At 37.3% G+C, this 19,165-nt stretch overlaps 2 protein-coding genes and 1 long non-coding RNA gene across 3 annotated transcripts in view; all 3 read left to right on the top strand.

Moving 5' to 3' along the window:
- LOC311090372 (rho guanine nucleotide exchange factor 28-like) overlaps positions 1-19,165 on the top strand; it is a gene marked incomplete at its 5' end in the record, with an annotated part of 24,926 nt that extends 5,761 nt beyond the window's left edge. The window contains 19 exons of the mRNA XM_084125631.1: positions 482-766; positions 1,156-1,324; positions 1,708-1,909; positions 2,069-2,132; positions 8,993-9,056; positions 11,058-11,247; positions 11,349-11,474; positions 11,558-11,675; positions 12,268-12,522; positions 14,128-14,204; positions 14,370-14,551; positions 14,829-14,896; positions 14,982-15,149; positions 15,227-15,316; positions 15,487-15,599; positions 15,820-15,867; positions 15,954-16,055; positions 16,222-16,456; positions 18,349-19,165. Of these exons, the coding sequence (XP_083981757.1) occupies positions 482-766; positions 1,156-1,324; positions 1,708-1,909; positions 2,069-2,132; positions 8,993-9,056; positions 11,058-11,247; positions 11,349-11,474; positions 11,558-11,675; positions 12,268-12,522; positions 14,128-14,204; positions 14,370-14,551; positions 14,829-14,896; positions 14,982-15,149; positions 15,227-15,316; positions 15,487-15,599; positions 15,820-15,867; positions 15,954-16,055; positions 16,222-16,456; positions 18,349-18,452 (2,660 nt within the window). The 3' untranslated portion in view covers positions 18,453-19,165. The remainder of the gene's footprint in view (positions 1-481; positions 767-1,155; positions 1,325-1,707; positions 1,910-2,068; positions 2,133-8,992; positions 9,057-11,057; positions 11,248-11,348; positions 11,475-11,557; positions 11,676-12,267; positions 12,523-14,127; positions 14,205-14,369; positions 14,552-14,828; positions 14,897-14,981; positions 15,150-15,226; positions 15,317-15,486; positions 15,600-15,819; positions 15,868-15,953; positions 16,056-16,221; positions 16,457-18,348) is intronic.
- On the top strand, positions 7,447-8,992 carry LOC311091482 (rho guanine nucleotide exchange factor 28-like). The gene is made up of 5 exons (XM_084127431.1): positions 7,447-7,549; positions 7,674-7,812; positions 8,492-8,606; positions 8,694-8,749; positions 8,847-8,992. Exons 1-5 carry the CDS (start codon positions 7,479-7,481, stop codon positions 8,928-8,930), a joined length of 465 nt encoding a protein of 154 aa, XP_083983557.1. The 5' UTR covers positions 7,447-7,478; the 3' UTR covers positions 8,931-8,992.
- On the top strand, positions 9,058-11,006 carry LOC311091483. Its single transcript, XR_014608103.1, has 3 exons — positions 9,058-9,233; positions 10,735-10,860; positions 10,997-11,006. It is a non-coding gene; the product is annotated as an uncharacterized lncRNA (long non-coding RNA).

Raw genomic sequence — 19,165 nt, 5'->3', positions numbered from 1 at the left:
TCTTATTTTAAATATCTGTTCTGTTTCCTTTAGTTCATGTTTTCCTGCTCTGTTAATGTTCGGTTATGTTCCTGTGCTTATCATCAGCTGTATCGTATTTAGTTCCTGATTATCCTGTGCATATATACTCCCTTTTCAGTTTTGTCCTTTGTCAGTTATTGTTTGTGTTTAACGTGTTAAGACTGTGTATTTCTAATAATTTTCTTCGTTGAGCGCATCAATATACCAGCCACCATGTTACAATTTATATAATATGTTAATATAATATAATCTCCAAACCGCTTGTCCTACATAGGATTGTCCCATAATAAAGAAATAATATAATATTAGATTGGATTATTGGATTATTATTATATAAATGATAAAAAAAATAGATTAAAAAGAACTTTTCCTAATTTACTTCTCCCACACTTTGCAAGATACTGTTCACACTGATTATTTGTGCAATAAGTGTTCTCTGTGTGTTGGTTGTGTTTAATAGGCCATAACCAGTCTGAGATGGTGCGTGTCCGAGCGTATATATTTACAGATGATGCTGTGGTGTGTGTTGGTGTGTCTTCTCTGACATACATGGAGGATGATGCACAGGAGCTGGCTGAATACCTGCTCACCCATAGCGACTGCCTCAGCACCACTGAGCACAGAGATCTGAGCGCTCGATACGGTTTGAAAGACAGCTCTACACAGGCAGAGATGGATGAAAGAGTCACACTCGCTCTAGCCAACCTACACACCCCTCACAACCTGCTCGGACAATCAGCACAAGGTGTGTGCATGTGTTATGTGTGTGTTTGAACTTTATTGTGTGTGTGTGTGTGTGTGTGTGCATGATGGCAAAGGCAAGTGCAGCACCTGCTTCCGTGTATTATATGGATGTGTGTGTGTGTAATCAGATTTCACTGTTCCTGCTTCACATCCAAATGACACAAATGTCCGGAGATGAGCAGTGGAATTATAAATGCCGAGTTCTAATTGGGTTACAGGTCACCGTGGTGACCACAAATGAGGATGTCCAAAGTAAACTGTCACTGACTGAGTTTCACAGACAAACAAAGTGGGAAACACATAGAGGAAAATGAAGATGTATTATAATGCATTTATTAATTGACTAAACATGCAATTTATTTGTACATTTTTGTGTTTTTGTGCACATAGAATCTCTCCTACATGTATGTGTGCGTCTGGGATTTGTGAGCGTCTCCGAGTTCCTTCTCTGTCAGCCTGGTGCCCTGATGACTATCCGTTCAGCCAATCAGGATGGGGACACACCCCTTCAGCTAGCCCAACAGACCAATCAACACGCTCTGATACAACTCTTCAAGCAGTAATGTATCCTTATTATTTGGATCCTTGTACCCATCAGTGTGTTTGCATTAACCTATGTGCTATATTTATATTTTATATTTCATATTTAATCTTTAATTTTGCTATGGGCGACCCAATTGCAAGTCCCGGCCTCCTGGTCCTTTCCCGTTCCCACACCTCTCTCTCCCACTACTATCTAAATAAAGGCAAAAATGCCAAAAAATAAAAATAAATTTCATCTGTGAAATATGTGACAAAAATATATAAAATACAAGTCATTATTCACTGATTTTCACAAAATAAGGCTCACATTTTGGTTTGTTTCTCACACAAAGCTGTTGTATAGACTTAATATAGATTTCATGAGTAACAATTAAAACTCATTTTATTCTTCTCTTTCAGCCCTCCTAATCCATTAACCACTCCCCTGGCGGGCGTGTCACATGTGTGGGCGGGTAAATCCCACCTCCTCAGGTTTAGCCACGCCTCTGGGATGCTGTCTCTGTCTGTGTGTGTATCCGAGTCCTCTTGTTCAACACAAACCTTACAGTCATCCATATTACTTCTGGGGGAGTGTGAGAGGGACTCTGCGCTACTAAACAAGGTCAGATAACAGAGGTTAAAGGTCACACAGATATTTCATATTAGCTTTGAATTAAAATGAAATTTAATCGAGTGTTTTGGACTGGAATCAGTTCTGTACTGAGTTTGTTTTGAAGATTTGTGCAATTTTTTTGTTGTGTATATGTTTGTACAATCTCAGATCAAAGGTCTGAGTGTGGATACAAAGAGAAAAGTTGAAAGCAACACTCTGTTTTCATACTCAGGTTAGTGTTTCTCCTTTGATTATGAAAATTATATTCACAAGACTGACTGAAAGTTATATAGGTCAAGTACCTGATAAATGTATAGTAGCGATACATTTGCAGTTTTCTCTCTTTCTCTTCCATTTTCATGCACACCTAAAAAAAAGGATCACCATACTCTCTGCTTCACAATGTAAGTGGCTGTGAGCTGTGACAGACTATGTTGGATTATCTAGCTAGAAAAGCTATTACTGTCACAATCCACACCAGGAAACACAGGAGAAGATCCAATTGCAGAAAATATGTTTAATTAGGGAAATCCGTTACTCAAAATCCAGTCCAGGCAATAGTCGATATCATAATCCATCCAAAACAAGAACATAAACAGGAACACAGAAGAAACAGAAGTGGCGTGATAAATACAAGGACTCCATGACACATACTAAAACAGACAGGGTTATATACACAGGGAAATGACAATGCTAATGAGGAACAGGCTGAGTGCAATGATCAGTGATAAGGGACAGCTGAGTGCAATGAAGACAAGGATCATGGGGGATGTAGTTCAAGAGTGTGATGGACACCGTGGGGAAGGAGGACATCTAGTGGTGACAAAAGGAACATAAACCAGACACTGTGACAATTACTGCTCAACAGAAAAATGCTATGACAGCTAGACAGCATTTTAGTGTTAAAGGAACACTCCGACTTTTTGAGACTTTAGCTTATTCACAGTATCCCCCAGAGTTAGATAAGTCCATACATACCTTTTTCATTTCTGTGCGTTCTGTAAGTGTTATTTGACGCACCCACCGCTAGCCTAGCTTAGCACAAAGACTGGATGTAAATGGATAATGGTAGCATACTAATCCCAATAAGTGACAAAATAATGCAAACATTTTCCTATTTACATGTTGTGATCTGTATAGTCACAGCGTGTACAAATAACAAGGCTATATGAGACAGAGACCATTTTTAATCGTATTTATACTGGGAACTATATTCTCACTAGGCGTAGGAGCACAGCTAACGTTACTTGGGCGGAGTGATTAGCGCAGCACACGAGACGCCCTGTGGTGAGGAGCAGAGAGTTCGCTCAGAGTTGGAGTAATAGAGTCAGCAATTACTAGATAGTAAATTTATAGTTTACAATCATGGGTGTTCGCTGTATTGTAAAGAGCTGCGACAATAAACAGGGGAGACCAGGTAATACTATGATGTTTCATAGAATTCCAACCAAAAACGCTGACCTGATGAATCGATGGCTACTAAACACACCTGTAAACAGCATCACGAAGTATTTCGTTTGCTCTGAACATTTTACTATAGACGACTATTTTGTAAAAATGCAAGTTGCCACACGGACCATGAAACGCGTGCTAAAGGATACAGCCATCCCATCGATAATAAAGACAGGACAAATTGGATCACCTGTTGCTGCGGTAAAGGCGGGTATACACTGTGCGATTTTCGTCCGATTTTGAGCCGAATTCTGACTCGTGCGACTCTTTTTCGGGTCGGGCCGATTTTCAGCTTTGTCGTGCGTCGTTTGTCGTGCAGTGTTCGTACAGTGTACAGGGGGAAAAAAGAGGCGATTAACCTCTCACGACCGGCAATCGTATGGTCGGATGAATTTCTGGCATGTTAGAAATTTTGGTCGCTCCTCGTGACTATATAGCACAGTTGAAGCAGTGATAAGAACCGATTGCTCTAAACTCTGTGTTTTTCCCTCACTGCGCCTGCGCGAAAACATTTCATTGCAGCAAAAAAAAAAAAAAAAAAAAAAAAACCCGAAAAAAAAACGAAAAAAGGGAGATCTTTAAGTTCTGTAGTTCAAAGCTACAAATTACTGTTGCTTACCTCCAGTTCGTGTTGCAAAATGGATTAACCATTACCCACTTCTCCCAAGCCACTTGCCTCTTTTATTGTTAAAAAATGTTTTTGAAATAAAGCTGTTTTTAATTTTCATTGATGAATTATTGCAGTGTTCGGACATATTATAGACTGTTAACAATTAATTATATGTATATAATTAATTGTAATCGACCTAAATGTTTTAGACAATTTTTAATGAGAAGTAAGCTTCTAGCCTATGTAATATTTTATTATCCTCACAGCGCGTTGGTTATGCGGTGATGCGCTATGAAATTGTTGCGTGGCAATTTAATTATAGCCTATCACTTTAATAGCCTAGGCCTTCCCTAATAATAATAATAATAATAATAATACAACAATACTAGCCTACTAATAATTTAATATATAAATTGGAAATGCTAAATCTTCTTGATATTGATAGCTGATGCTTGTTTCGACAATATCTCTGGATAGGCTACATATGATATCATCCATAGGCACAACCCGGCACGAGGATTTATCGCGCTGATTCGCGCATATTTCACACGCATAGTGTGAGCAGTCAAGTCGCAGCTCGATGTTCGGACCGTACAGTGTGAGTACATAAATCCTGAGCTTTGGCTTTACATCGCATGCGATCTACTCGTTCAGTGTGAGTAGGTTCCTTGCTGAAATCGCACAGACATCGCACAGTGTATGCCCGCCTTAAGTGTTCCGTTATGTTTTGAGATGACTAACATTAGCCATACTGTAACAGTGCCATGCTAATGTAATGTAACCTTAGTAGTGAGTGACACTATTACGTGAATAGGGGCTCCGTGTATCCCCTTTATTGTTATTATTGTGTTGTCATGACCACACTATATGCAATGGCTATACTACAATTTCATTGAACTATGAATGATCATTACAACAAAATCACTTACTTGGTGGACAGCTGACCATTAGGTCATGTTCGTTCTGATTCTCCCTTCGACATCAATCTGTTCGGCATCATGTCTTACAGCTTCCAAAGTTTGTAACTCCTCGTCTGTGTATTCTGGCTCAAAACTATATGGTTCTGGATCTTGGTTTGATACACAGTAAAATTCCTCTGACAATTCCTCAAAATCAGCCATGATCACGAGTCACGTCTAGCTAGTTAGTCACGTTTGTTTTGTTTACGGAACCATCAACAGGGCGTCTCGTGTGCGGCGCTAATCACTCCGCCCAAGTAACGTTAGCTGTGCTCCTACGCCTATTGAGAATATAGTTCCCAGTATTTATACGATTAAAAATGGTCTCTGTCTCATATAGCCTTGTTATTTGTACACGCTGTGACTATACAGATCACAACATGTAAATAGGAAAATGTTTGCATTATTTTGTCACTTATTGGGATTAGTATGCTACCATTATCCATTTACATCCAGTCTTTGTGCTAAGCTAGGCTAGCGGTGGGTGCGTCAAATAACACTTACAGAACGCACAGAAATGAAAAAGGTATGTATGGACTTATCTAACTCTGGGGGATACTGTGAATAAGCTAAAGTCCCAAAAAGTCGGAGTGTTCCTTTAACATTGACATTATCTAACATAAACTAACAATGAGAAATATATTCTTACAGCTTTTAATAAGCTTGTTATAAAAATGTTCATGTTCACGTTTGTTCACAGTGCATTTCTAATATTAAAAAGGTGTATGCTGAGATTAACATTAACTAGATTAATAAATGCTGTAGCCTAGAAGTCCGTTGTTAGTTCATGTTAACTAATGTAATTAACTAATGTTAACTGATGAAACCTTATTGTATAGTATTTCCCCAGCTGGTCTTTAGTGAAAGTTACACTAGTTACTAACAGTCAACTGCTCCAGACGAGGATTCAGTAGGCCTACGGGAGTGAACTATTCAAATAATTAAATCACAAAACTTTCTATTAATGAACAATGATCTTAACATTTCCCTAAAAAAAAAAGAAATGTTTCTAAAAAATTAAAATAGGACCCTCATGAAAACAGCTGCCTACTCAAAGTTACACTGAAATTCCATGAATTTCTGTCAGATTAATTCAGAGGGATCAACGAAACCGTCCCAAACGATTCCGAGCTTGAGTGAACAATCCGAATTATTTAGACGGAATTCCGACCAATAAAAAAACGGCTTCATGGGATTCAAGTAGCCTAATTTATTCACGAATCGGGAATCGACAGACGAAAAAAAGTATGCGACACATGACTATTACGCTTGCCTTGAATGTTGAAATATTGTCAGGGAAAATGTAGCCTAAACGGTGTAGCACATCATTGTCATCGTTGTGCTGCTTGTTCAATAAAATACAGTAACCTCACGTCGTTAATGGGAAGTGTCCGACTCCTTGGGAAGTGTCTATTTATTTACTGAAATATTTGAACGCTGTTTCCCCAAACTGTTCACTAATTCTATTATTATTTTGGCTTTTTCGTTACTTCGTTGTTTTCTTTCATTTCACTTTCTTATGTCCTGCTTTTCTGTCAGGTGTGGCTTAACAACACCAGTCAGGATGAAGATGAGGAGCTCTTATCATCGGACGATTGTGGTAAGCGTTTGTTTTTGTACAGCCTTATAACGAGGCTAAAGCCTCGTGCCTTTATATGAGAATGAGGGTGTTTATATCAGTTAGTCAACGTCAACGATAACTAAATATTTCATGGCTGTTGTAATGATAATGTTTATCTGCCTTTCAGAAGTACATTAAAATGTGTTAAAAGTAAGACACCTGTTGTCCTTCACTGACAAAAGTGTGTCAAAGTCATTTGTAGGTCCCTCTGAAATTCCCTCTGAAGTTATATAGGCCAACTTTACATAAAACTATACCAGTAAAGCATTTTTTGGAATTAAGTTGATAATTTTTCCCCTTTATAGTTTTAGAAGGGAAAAATGAAATAATTAGACCAATAATGACCACAAACATGAACATCTGGCCAACAATATATAGAGTTGATACTGAACTTCAGTGAACCTCCAGTCCTAAATTTACTATTTCAGCTGCTGAAATTTTGATTATTAATTGATTATCTGATATCTAATGCTGCATGTTCTTGTATCTTGATTTTAAAGTCCATACATGTGTTTTTGTAGATGGACTCACAACTCACACCGATTCAACGACCAGTTCGCTCACTGACTCCAGCGTTACCATTACGACCAGCATCAACACCCTGCAGGCTGGTGAGAATCAGGTGAGGTGAAGATTTATCCATAAAGGCTTTTGTGAATGCGTAGTATCTAGAATCGTGGTGGATGCAAGAAGATTTGTAATATTTACTAAGAAATGTCTTTTTCGTTAGACAATGTTTCCTCAGGACTCATTTGACTCATTTGGGTTTGAATCAGACTCTACAGCATCTGAACAAGACTCTCCAATCCAAGACAAATTACCCATCTGTAGTCCACAGGACGGTGTGTTTGTGTTTTTATTCGTATGTGTATCTCTACTAGTGTGTTCAAGATAGATTGAGACATGCAAAATAAAGTGTACTAGTAGTTTGCAAGTATGTTCAGTTGTTTTATGTTTCTAGAGCCGTTCCCCTTCAATGATGTAGAAACATCCACAGAGATCAAAAGGTATTTGATCTCTCTTTAACACACACACACACACACACACACACACACACACACACACACACACACACATATACATATATAAGAAGCTTAAGTATGTTTTCACTGTTTATTTCTAATTTCCTAGTATGTGGTGTAGCAATTCAGAGGAAGAAGAGAAAGAGAAATTCATCCCTACATCCAAAAGTGATACAGAGAAATATAAAGTGAGTCGAACACTAAGCTTCCTCAGGAGCCGGATGGTCAACACCAAAATAAAAAGCAAGGTGAGAGAGAGAAAGACAGTAAAAGTGTGCAACAGACTGAAGTTAAATGGAATAAAACACATACAGAGAAAATATAACTTTTGATATTTTCTTTTAATGTATTTTATTTGCAGAAATGGCCACAACATATAAGAAAATTTGAGGGAAAAGAATACATATGTATCATTTTGATATAAATGCACATATATATATATATATATATATATATATATATATATATATATATATTTTTTTTTATTTTTTTTTTTATGGCGATAAGTATATATATATATATATATATATATATATATATATATATATATATATATATATTGCCATATTATATATATGTGTGTATATACAGTTTATGTATATGTATAATATGTATGTATATACGGTATATATTTATATTGGAATTTTTTTATTGTCAATGAAGAAGTATATTTTGCAAATGAACAGAATATATATATATAACAAAATATGTTCTTTACAGTCTGGTTGTATACAACAAATATTTGTAATATTTTTCAAAAATATTTTGGTCCATGCATTTTCAAATCTCAGTGAAAAAAAAGTGTCTTTTTTAACTTCCTGTCAGCCACCCTTCTCAAGAGATGATTTTTCTTTATGATTAATGGTGATTTCTAAGACTAGACACTACGTATGTATATCCTTAGGAAAAAAACCTGTTTGTTTACAGATAAACGCAGAGGTTTCTTCAGCCTTGCACCAGCTCTGCCCACCGAAGCAGCCTGTTAAAGCAGCTTGTGAAGTCTGTGAGGGAGCTGACAATGACGAACCACAGCAGTGCACATGTAAGTGTGTGTTTCTTTTAACGACATGTACAAATATTTGCTGTACCAAAATTCTACACTGACTTCATGATGTCACTTCCTGTAAAGACTGCTCCATGATCATTCATAAGACCTGCTGTGGTTCTGCCCCTCTGTGTTTAAATGTGAGTGTGTGTGTAAACACTTGACTCTTTACTTACAAAAGTACTTGAAACTACATTAATTTGAAAGATTGTAATTGCATTTATTTCTATAACCCAGAATCCTCATCAAGCACATCTGAAATGCAGTGACTCTTCAATTTTACTATGTGAGAGAGCCAATCATGTTACTCTGGAATTATAATGGAACCAACCAACCAGCCATGTCATGCAGTGCTCATGTGATCATGTATGTTTCATTAACAGACTCGTCCAGTCAAAGTTCTCCATCTCTGTCTCTGGTCAATGACAACAACACTGTGTTACACAGGTCTGTATATGTTTTCCACAAACTTCATTTGAATTTATGTCACTAACGTTTACATTTTGAGATGTTTTGTATGTTCCTGTATCAGAAAGCGGAGTAACAGTGAGGGGTGTGGCCATGATTTCACTCTGCGGAAAAGCAAGTCTTTGATTGGTCATTCTTCAGGAAGTCCCGCCTCCAGTGAGTTAATAGGTGTGTTTGACTTGAAGCAGCGCTGCGCAGACCGATCGTTGTATGACATCAAATTACCGCAAGAGCGATTTGAAACCATATGGAGCCGTCTCTCTAGTCTAATCGCTCTTGCGGTACATTGATGTCATACAGCAATCGATCTGTGCAGCGCCGTTTAAGTCGTACACGCCTTCTTTCTTCTGTGGAACTCAAAAGGTGCAGAACTTCCTGCTGGTTTTTTCCAATTAAATGCGGATTGGAATGTTGAAAAGTGTTATTTTAGTATCATTAAAGCTACACTGTGTAGGATTTTCTGCCATCTGGTGGTGAAATTGTTTATGACTACCAACTGAATATGACTTTCTAGCCCCTCCCATTCCGAGGGCGTTTTAACTCCTACGGTGGCCGTATTATTTCAAATCTGCCGGCAGTCGCGAGTAATCTCCCCCTCGCATTCGTCACGGTGCCACTGAGTGTCAAAACGCGAAAGGCGAAGCTTGAATTTCCAGGTATGTCCCTCTTTGGCTAATGTATTTTCAAGATGGAGGCGCAACATGGCTGCCGCCATTCGAGCGACTCGCTCGTATGTATTCTAAATGGTAGATTCTACGCTTACGAGAATACTTGATTAGTTGGTAGAAGTAATTACACATTAATGAGCACATATCATTTTGAAAGAACAGTGTTTTTTGCTAAGAATCAACTAAAAAAATTACACAGTGTAGCTTTAAAGGTATAGCTCACCTAAAAATAGACATATATTTTTTAAAAAGTTAAAGTTTTTTAATTAAAACCTAGTAAAATTACATTTTTTTTGACAAACTTGAACTTTTTTAAAATATATGTCTATATAGTTTTTATTCATTTTTATTTCCCTTTTAGTTTTAGTTATTTTAGTACATAAAGTTAAGTGAAAAATTAAAAAGAATTCAGCAACTAGCTGAAATAAAATGTTTTTCTATATTTTATTTAATTTAACGTTTGTTTTATTTAAGTGATGAAAATGTTTTTCTTATGGTTTTAACTACAAAAAAGAAGAAAATACAGCATAAAAGTGTGTGATTTTTGAAGTATAGACCTTATGTAGCCCCGCCCCTTTTCAGCGCTGCGGTCATTGTGCTCTGTCTTCTGATTTGTATTTCCACAGCATGAAGGTAAGATCTTATGAATGAACCGCTTGTTTTAAAATCTTTCCATTTGTTTTGACATCAGCTTCAAACATTACAATGCTCATGATAACTTCCGTTAACTGTACAATAAGTAAATCCACTTCACCAGCTAATTACTCTCTTCGACAGCGATGCCATAGAAATATACTGAGCTACCGCAAAGCCTGACAAAATTCTAAAGATGGCTGCGAGCTTGTTTCTCTGGCGCATAAGGTCTATAGAAACCAGTGATGTTTGATCTCATTCATGTCAAAAAACATGCTTATTGGCTGAACTATAGTTTTTCCAAATTACACAAACAATAAGTCACTTTACAGTATGTTTAACCATCTCTTTGCCAGATTGTGATGATTCGTCAGCTCACGTATCATTTGACTTCTCTGCTGAATCTTGGAGCGCTGTTGTGGACACTGAATTCAGTAGGACACTGGACAAAGAGGTGGTCAAGAGGCAGGAGATCATCTATGGTCAGTAACGATTAACATGTTGTTCATGAGTTTTTCTGATAATATGAAATACACTGTTGTCTAAAAATGTCTTTTGGATTTGATTGGATGCTTTAGTTAAGCCTAATTTGATTGGTTAGTGTTGTGTTTGTCGCAGAGCTGATGCAGACTGAATTTCACCATGTCCAGACTCTCTCCGTTATGGCTGATGTTTTAAGGCCGGGGATGTTGGAGGAAGTGCAGCTGGAGCAGGACACGATTGGTCAGATTTTTCCCAGGGTGGATGAGCTCTTGGTTTTGCATAGAAACTTTCTTATAGACATGGAGACCAGACAGAGGGTGTCTATTCACCCAGGAAAGCACAAGAACTACATCATCCTGCAAATTGGTGATATTCTGCGTCAACAGGCAAGTAAGAACCTAAACATCTGTAGACTTGACCAATTTACTTATTGTGGCTGCACAAGTTTAGCTCTTACCTTAGGTTCATTTAGCAATTGTGTGTGTAGTTCTCAGGCCCAAGTGCTTCTCAGATGATAGAGTTGTACGGCCATTTCTGCAGTCGTCATCCAGAAGCACTGAAAGTTTATAAGCAACAACTACAGAGCAACAGGAAACTACAATTATTTCTCAGAGTAAGTTGATTAAACACACACGAACACACTCACACGAAACAGTCTGAGTTTTACGTTGATGACCGTATGTGTTGCGTCTACAGCAGCTGAGCACCAACTCTGTCGTCAAGCGTCGTGAAATCCCAGAATTCCTTTTGCTTGTTACCCAGAGAATCACAAAGTACCCTGTTCTGGTAGAGAGACTCCTTCAACACACCGATGGTAAGTTAAATCAGTTAAATATGAAAAATGATTACTTTTAAATTAGTTAACAATTGACATAATTATCATTATTAATAATAATAAGTAAAATAGAAAACAACAGGCGGTATGATCTGATCTCACCATCATCGAGTCTGTCTGTGATTACATGAAGAAACAGAAAGAAACTGTTTCTTCAAGTGTCTTGGAGATGTTGCCACAGTTCTTCTGGATTTAGTCTGTCTCAGATTTTCTGTTTCTTCATGTAATCACAGACGGACTCGATGATGGTAAGATCAGATCATACCGGCTGTTGTCAGACTCCTTGTGCATACAAAAATCTCACTGGATTATTACAATTAATGATAAAAGGAATGTTTGGAAATGTTAACTGATATTTCCCACTGATACTACAGCAAAAGATATAAATAACTGACACAAAACCATTTTTTGGTAAAAAATACTAACGTGCCTAAGACATATATATATAAACCTGAAAATCAATGATACATGTGAATAGCACTATTACATTATACAATTGATTAAAAAAACCTGATATTTGATAAAAAGGGATCTGAATGGTCACCTTTGTGGTGTGCTGGCACTTCTGTAGATGGCAGTGCTGAGCGCTGTGATATTGCCGTGGCACTGGAGGGTCTGCGGAGGGTGATAGAAGAGGTGGAGCGGCATGTGGGAGATTATGAGAATGCAGTGAAACTACAGGACATCATAAGTCGCCTAGACAACAAGAGCTGCACTCGCCTGAAGAACGGGGAGATCTTCGGCAAGCAAGACCTGCAGAAAACACACCGAACTCTCACACACTCTTCAGTGCTGACTTGTAGGACCACCTCTGGTAGACTGAGAGGTAGCCTATTAAATTTGTCCACTGATACCGATAGCTGATTATTCAGAATGATATCTGCCTGCCAATAACGATAGTTTGATTTTCTTAAAGGAAAAAATCTCTCACAGCTAATGCTGTAAACTATACTGGGAACCTTCTTATTTGGTACATTACTATAATATTAGATGCTAAAATAATTAAAAAATATATATTTTTTATTTATTTTCAATTTAATTACACCGAAATAAAAACTGAAATGTTTGAATTCAACATAAGATAGTTGTCTTAAAGGCACAATATGTAACTTTTTTGCTTTAAAAATAGCAAAAATCACTATTTTTTTTTTTTTAGTTGTGTACTTACATTATCCCGACTGTTTCCAACAACTTTCAAACCAGGAGAAATTTGTCATTTAATTTGAATACACGTCCCGTTTCTTTATTTCCGTTTTGTCGCCGTCAATGGCGTCATATCCGCGTTGTCCCTGGTTTCCGCTCGTGCTGGCATGGCAACCAGAGCTATGAACCAGAGCCGTCTGATAGTAACCAAAGCGACTGACGCAGACAACTGTGTAGTTCGCAATGTCTATTTGCACGCTGTTGTTGTTTCGTTCAAACATTATGGACCATGGCAAGCAGACTATGGATAAAAAAGGAGAACTAAAACGAGAATCAATATCAGCGCGGTGTTTTCGAGATGCCGAGAGCTCCCATAGACAGTATATAAACGAGAGCTCCACGTCCGAGACTTCGACCGCTCCTACATGTACTTTATTAAACAGGTGAGCACATTTACATAAAACTAATCAATGTTATATAGTTCAACAATGATAAAATGTCAGAATATGATCTGTATGTTATTCTAATGTTGATCTAGCTTACTGCTAGTCTCATACAGACAAACTAACACAAATTTGTCTAATAAACTGACCTGTGAGTTGTAATTCTGCACTTGCGTGTAGTTCGGTAGAATGAAATGTCCATAGCAACTATTCCTTTTATATCCGCGGGACTCGCGTCGCGTGTGGAGCTGATAGCTGTCTCTTAGCAATCCCGAACTGCTTCATATCACAGTCATGATAAAAGCATCGATGTATTCACTCATCCATAAACATTATTAGATCGGTCGGCTTGACGTTGACGACAAGATCCATAATTCTTAGCAAATGTTGCGTCATCAAACTACGCCTTTGTTATTGTAAAGAGGTTAGCGACCCCTAGTGGCGAAAAATTCCATACTGTACGTTTAAACACTTGTCTTCATGATAAATGTATACAAACATACATATATAATTAACAGTAAATAAGCTACTCTCTAGTGCTATTTGTAGTTAACTAATGAACTGTGAACACTGGATAACGTCAAAACGGCATTTATTGTTTGAATTTCGTGATAAAATGGACAGAATTTAAAAGCTGAGACTTCTTATTAGAAGTAATAAAGCACAAAGCTCTTTGTGATTATTGGATTGGAGGTGCGCTACAAATAATGTTTTTGCTTTTATCGGCTGATACCAAATTATTGGCCGATAACGGTCCATGCTTGGTTGGTATTCTTTCTTTTTTTTTCTTCATTACTATATTATTTAATTCCATTCCAGAATCCCATTCTTTCTCTCTTTTACAGATGTTCTTGCGCTGCTCCTCACAGATGTTCTGGCTTTCCTACAGGAGAAAGAGCAGAAGTTCGTCTTTGCCGCATTGGTACAGAAATATAGCCTACAAATTATATTGTTTTTTTTTATGTGCCCTTAGGATCATACATTTAGACCCTATACATTTTTTTTAAAATGCTATCAATATTATATTAAAATCAAAAAGGTTTTAAATATAATGTTAAAATCAGTTTTAAATGTATTGTATCTTCAGGAGCAGAAGCCATCTGTGATGCCCTTGCGAAGACTCATTGTGAGAGAAATAGCCAATCAGGAGAAAGGATTATTTCTCATCAGTGGCGATTACTCTGTGGGGCCGGAGATGTATGAGATACACACACAGACTCGTGAGGAGCGTAACACGTGGATGACACTGCTGAGGCAGGCCACTGAGAGGTGTGTTAGGATTCTTTACTTGTTTTGAATGACAGTCTGTACACTATCATTTAAAAATGTGGGTCAAGTAATGGCGGCTGAAAATTCTGCTTTGCCTTCACAGAAATAAATAGTATTTCAAAATAAATAAAAATAGGAAACAATAATATTTCCCCATTTTACTGTTTTTTTACTATTGTATTTTTTATCAAATAAATGCAGCATTGAGGAGTATAAGAGACTTCGTTAACTCTACCCATCCTAAACTTTGAATGGTGTATGTTTCTATTTGTTTCAGCCTTCCTGATGATCAGACCAAGAAGAATGAGGGGGAAATCAAAGTTAAGAAGATACAGAAATTACAAGGTAAACGTCCAAGCATCTATCATCCATCTGTGCACGACTTTATTGTTCCTAATGTCTGATGTCTTGTGAATGTCTGTGCACGTAGAGGCGCTATTCTCTCTGGATCTGCAGGTGTGCTCTGTTATTGAGGAGAAGTTAAGGATCTGTAGAGGGACTGGTAGATGGAGTCTGGCTACTTGCCACCTTCTTGTTCAACCCCACCCTGAAAACACCCCTCAGGGTGTCACATTACTGTCTGACGCACAGGAAGAGGGTAATGAATCTGTCTTTCTCTCTACAGACACACAGTCAGGTGTTACTGATTTTCACCAAAGTCTCTTTCTTTCCCAGTGGTGAAGCTGGCTATCACTTTGTTGTCTTGGCTTTTTCCTTGCATATGGGCACCAAATAACCATAACTTTGGCCAGGAAAGAGCAAACCGTGAGTAATGACTTTACCAACAACCAGATTGCTAAATACCAGTCAACAATCTATCTATCTATCTATCTATCTATCTATCTATCTATCTATCTATCTATCTATCTATCTATCTATCTATCTGTCTGTCTGTCTAATTTATGCACACACAAATAATATCTATCTCTGTCCAGATAAAGAACAAAATTTGCCAAGTGGGAGGAGCAGGAGGAGTGCTATGGTAGGAACAGGGGTGGGGCCTCTTACAATAGCCCCGATAAGCCCCGCCCACCAGACTTATTTAAAGGTAAACACATCTGCAAGTGTTGTAAACATATTTGACCTTATTCTTGAAACACACGCATGTAATATTCTCTGACATTCTATAATATTGTAAAACATTCTTATGCAAATTTTCCGATTCAGTTCAATGGAATAATGTGTGTAATCAGTCATTTATGTACAAATTCTGCTTGTGGATCATAAATGAATCATGAATCATATTTACATTTTTTCTGCAAATCTAGGTAGCAGAGGGTGTTCACAACTTAATCCATATACTCTACAGTCTGCAGGTGGGAGTTATTGATTATCTTATAATTAATAACTGCTAAATATGTATGTGTTTGTATGAATGTATAAATATACTCTTATTTTGAAGGCTGCTATAATAATTCAAGACAGCTGCTTTGAAGTTCAAAATCTCCTCCTCCTGGAAGGAGAAGCTCCGCCCCCAAATCCTAGCGATTATGACGTCAAAAGGGTTGGTGTGGCAGTTTTTCTCACTGCATGTTTATCTAAGATCTTTATCTAGAATGTGGTAGAGTTACACGTTGATATTATACATTGAAGTAGAGTTTATTTGAAGCATGTTTTCCAGTCATCCTGCAGAAAATGTTTATTTACACTTATTATTTCCGGTTTAACAGCAGAGTTTGGAGTCTGGTGTGGTTGGTGGGACTGTGGCTGTGCAGCAGAAAGAACTGGAGCAGAGAGAAAGAGAGCATGCTGAACTGATGGACAGACTGGTGAAAGAGGAAGAGCAGTTTGAGGAGGAACTGTGGCTGTTTGAGGAGAACATGAGGAAGCTGAGAGAAGAGGAGAAGAGAGTGATGGAAGAGAGGGAGATATTAAAAGAAGCGGGGAAGAAACTGGTGAAAGAGAGTAAGAGCCTGGAGACACAGATAAGACTCATTCAACATAACTCAAATCTTCGTTAAGGCATTCTGCCTTTTAACATATCTCAGGAGTGCATTTATTTGTTTGTATTATTAGTTGCATCCCAATCCGCATAATTATGCACTAGTCTAGAGTTTTGTAGTATAAATATTGCGAGAAGTGTGTTCACAATGAAAATTCCAAATATTAAAAGTACACTTTAAATACCCAGATGATGCACTTAATTAACCGGAAAAAAAAAGTGTGGAATGTTGGACACTTCATGCACTCAACATCACGGGCGAGGGATATCAGACTCCAATGTTGAATGAAAAAATAACCTTATAAAATTCATACACAACATGGTTGAGTACATAGTGCATATGTACATAGTGTATAGTGGGCCATTTGGGACACGACTTTGGGGTCTATTAGAATAGGTTTTCATGCTTTTACATTGTTGCAGTACCTCTCTCCCCAGTCTTTTAGTAACGCTCTGGGCTGTGTTTCTCAAAAGCATCGTGAGCTAAGTTGATTGTAGAGACCATTGGTGGCAATGGTTCTATGATCTACTTAGGCTTATGGTGCTTTTGGGAAACGCAGCACTGTTCAGTTCCCGTCTCTATAAAGCCCCTCCTTCTGAAAAGCGCAGTGTGTTGTGATTGGTCAGCTGGACCAATGTGTTGTGACTACTAATGTAACCAGGCTTCATCCCCTTTTTTTGTGTATGCCTTAAGCATGAGGAATATCGTGACATGTACATTCCTGGATGAACCCCAAGACTACAATCGAGGCGTTTCAGGGAGTTCAGAAACAGTGTGCACTGATATATAGAGACTAACTCCCTTTGTAGTAGACTTTGTGCTTTGTAACTTATTTGTTAGACCTTTTCATGCTCAAACAGCAACATTAAACAAAAATGAAATTTGAAAATGTAAAAAAACATAATAGGACCCCTTAAAAGTGTTTATGTGTGTTTGTGTTAAAGGGACATTGCTGTGTTTTACTGGCAGATTTAAAGACAAGATCAGACCTTCAAGACCCAGATAAAGACCAGAATATTAAAGAACTAAAACAGAGAAAATGTAGCATATACTGTATGTAATATATGTATATATATATATATATATACTGTATGTGTGTGTATATATATATGTATAGCCTATATATATATAAAATTATGCATGTTTATAATGATGACAATAATGGTCCAGCGATTGGTTAAGGTAATTATCGCCTTTAGTACACTAGACTGCAGTCTAGACCCAGACCATGGTTATGTGGTCTCCAGACCAAGACCAAGATCATGACTCCAACTCTGCTTAGTAGTGAATTGTACCAGACTATAAATCTTTATTTAAGGTTTTGGTGGTGACACAGCAAATCATGAGTCAAAAGGAAACACTGTCTCTCCATAAATGTATGTAAACTCCAGTGTGAAATTAATGGGGTGTTAAGTGTTGTTCTGTTTGTTGACAAATCTTTAACATTTTCACATGTCTGTCACACATTTTTACGGTGGCCCAGTAGTGCACAACACAACCAAATTTAAAAAGCAAACATAAGTTCACAACACAACAATATCAAGCCACAACACAACGGAAATGCTCCCAACCAGTGCGACCACTAGGGGTGTTCATGGGCCTTATGTTTGCTTTTTTAAATTTTTTAATTTGTGCACTACTGGGCCACTGTACATTTTGCATTTATATTTCCTAACTATTATGATCAAAAATCTTTTTATTTTAAATGACACAGAAATCACCATACACTCATTTTGAAAACACCACATGGTAACTTTGTAAAATATATAGAAAGACCCCAGATTTCTACCTTTAGAAAGTGAAGCACCGTCTTTATGTTAAAATTGCTGTTATTAGAGTTTTAACTGGTTACAGGCCGGACAGACTGTGGACGTACGAGTCTACGCCGCAGCCTGACAACAGCAGAGTCCACACTGCCAGCGGCACGCTTTACATACAAGTCATCCTCCAGCTGCTGATGGGCAAACTGCAGCTCTGCAATCTCTTTCCCTGAGGATTCCAGATGTTTCCGGAGCATAGTACTGCCCTGAGAGTACAAGGGATATGTATGTGTTAACAGAGCACTCATTGTAATTGTAAATGTAAATGTCTTTAATTTAGACTATCAACCTACACTACTGTTCACAAGTTTGGGCTCAGTGAGATTTGTTTTTATAGAAAATGTCAATTAAGACATTTATAATGTTACAAAAGATTTCTATTTCAATTAAATGCTGATTTGAACTTTTATTCATCAAAGAATGCTGAAAAACAAAAATTACAGTTTCCACAAAAATGTTAAACAGCACAACTGTTTTCAGCATTGATAATAATAAAAATGTTTCTTGAGCAGCAAATCATCATATTAGAGTGATTTCTGAAGGATCATGTGACACTGAATAATGATGTAATGATGCTGAAAATACAGCTTTGACATCACAAGAATTAATAAAATGTTCAAATATATTCAAATAGAAAACAGTTATTTTAAATTGTAATAATATTTCATAATATTACTGTTTTTTTTTCCTGTATTATTTTTTTTTTTGGTCAAATAAATGCAGTCTTGGTGAGCATAAGAAGCTTCTTTCAAAAACATTAAAAAAATCTTACTGACCCCAAATCTATATATATTTACAGTAAAAAAAAAATGATGTACTGTTTGTGCTCTACATTATTATTAAATTGAATT

This window comes from Abramis brama (genome assembly GCF_963993115.1).
Source record: "Abramis brama genome assembly, chromosome: 10".
In the NCBI taxonomy this organism is placed as follows: Eukaryota; Metazoa; Chordata; class Actinopteri; order Cypriniformes; family Leuciscidae; genus Abramis; species Abramis brama.
Note: the sequence above shows the minus strand (reverse complement) of the source record. Positions and strands in the feature narration are given on the sequence as shown.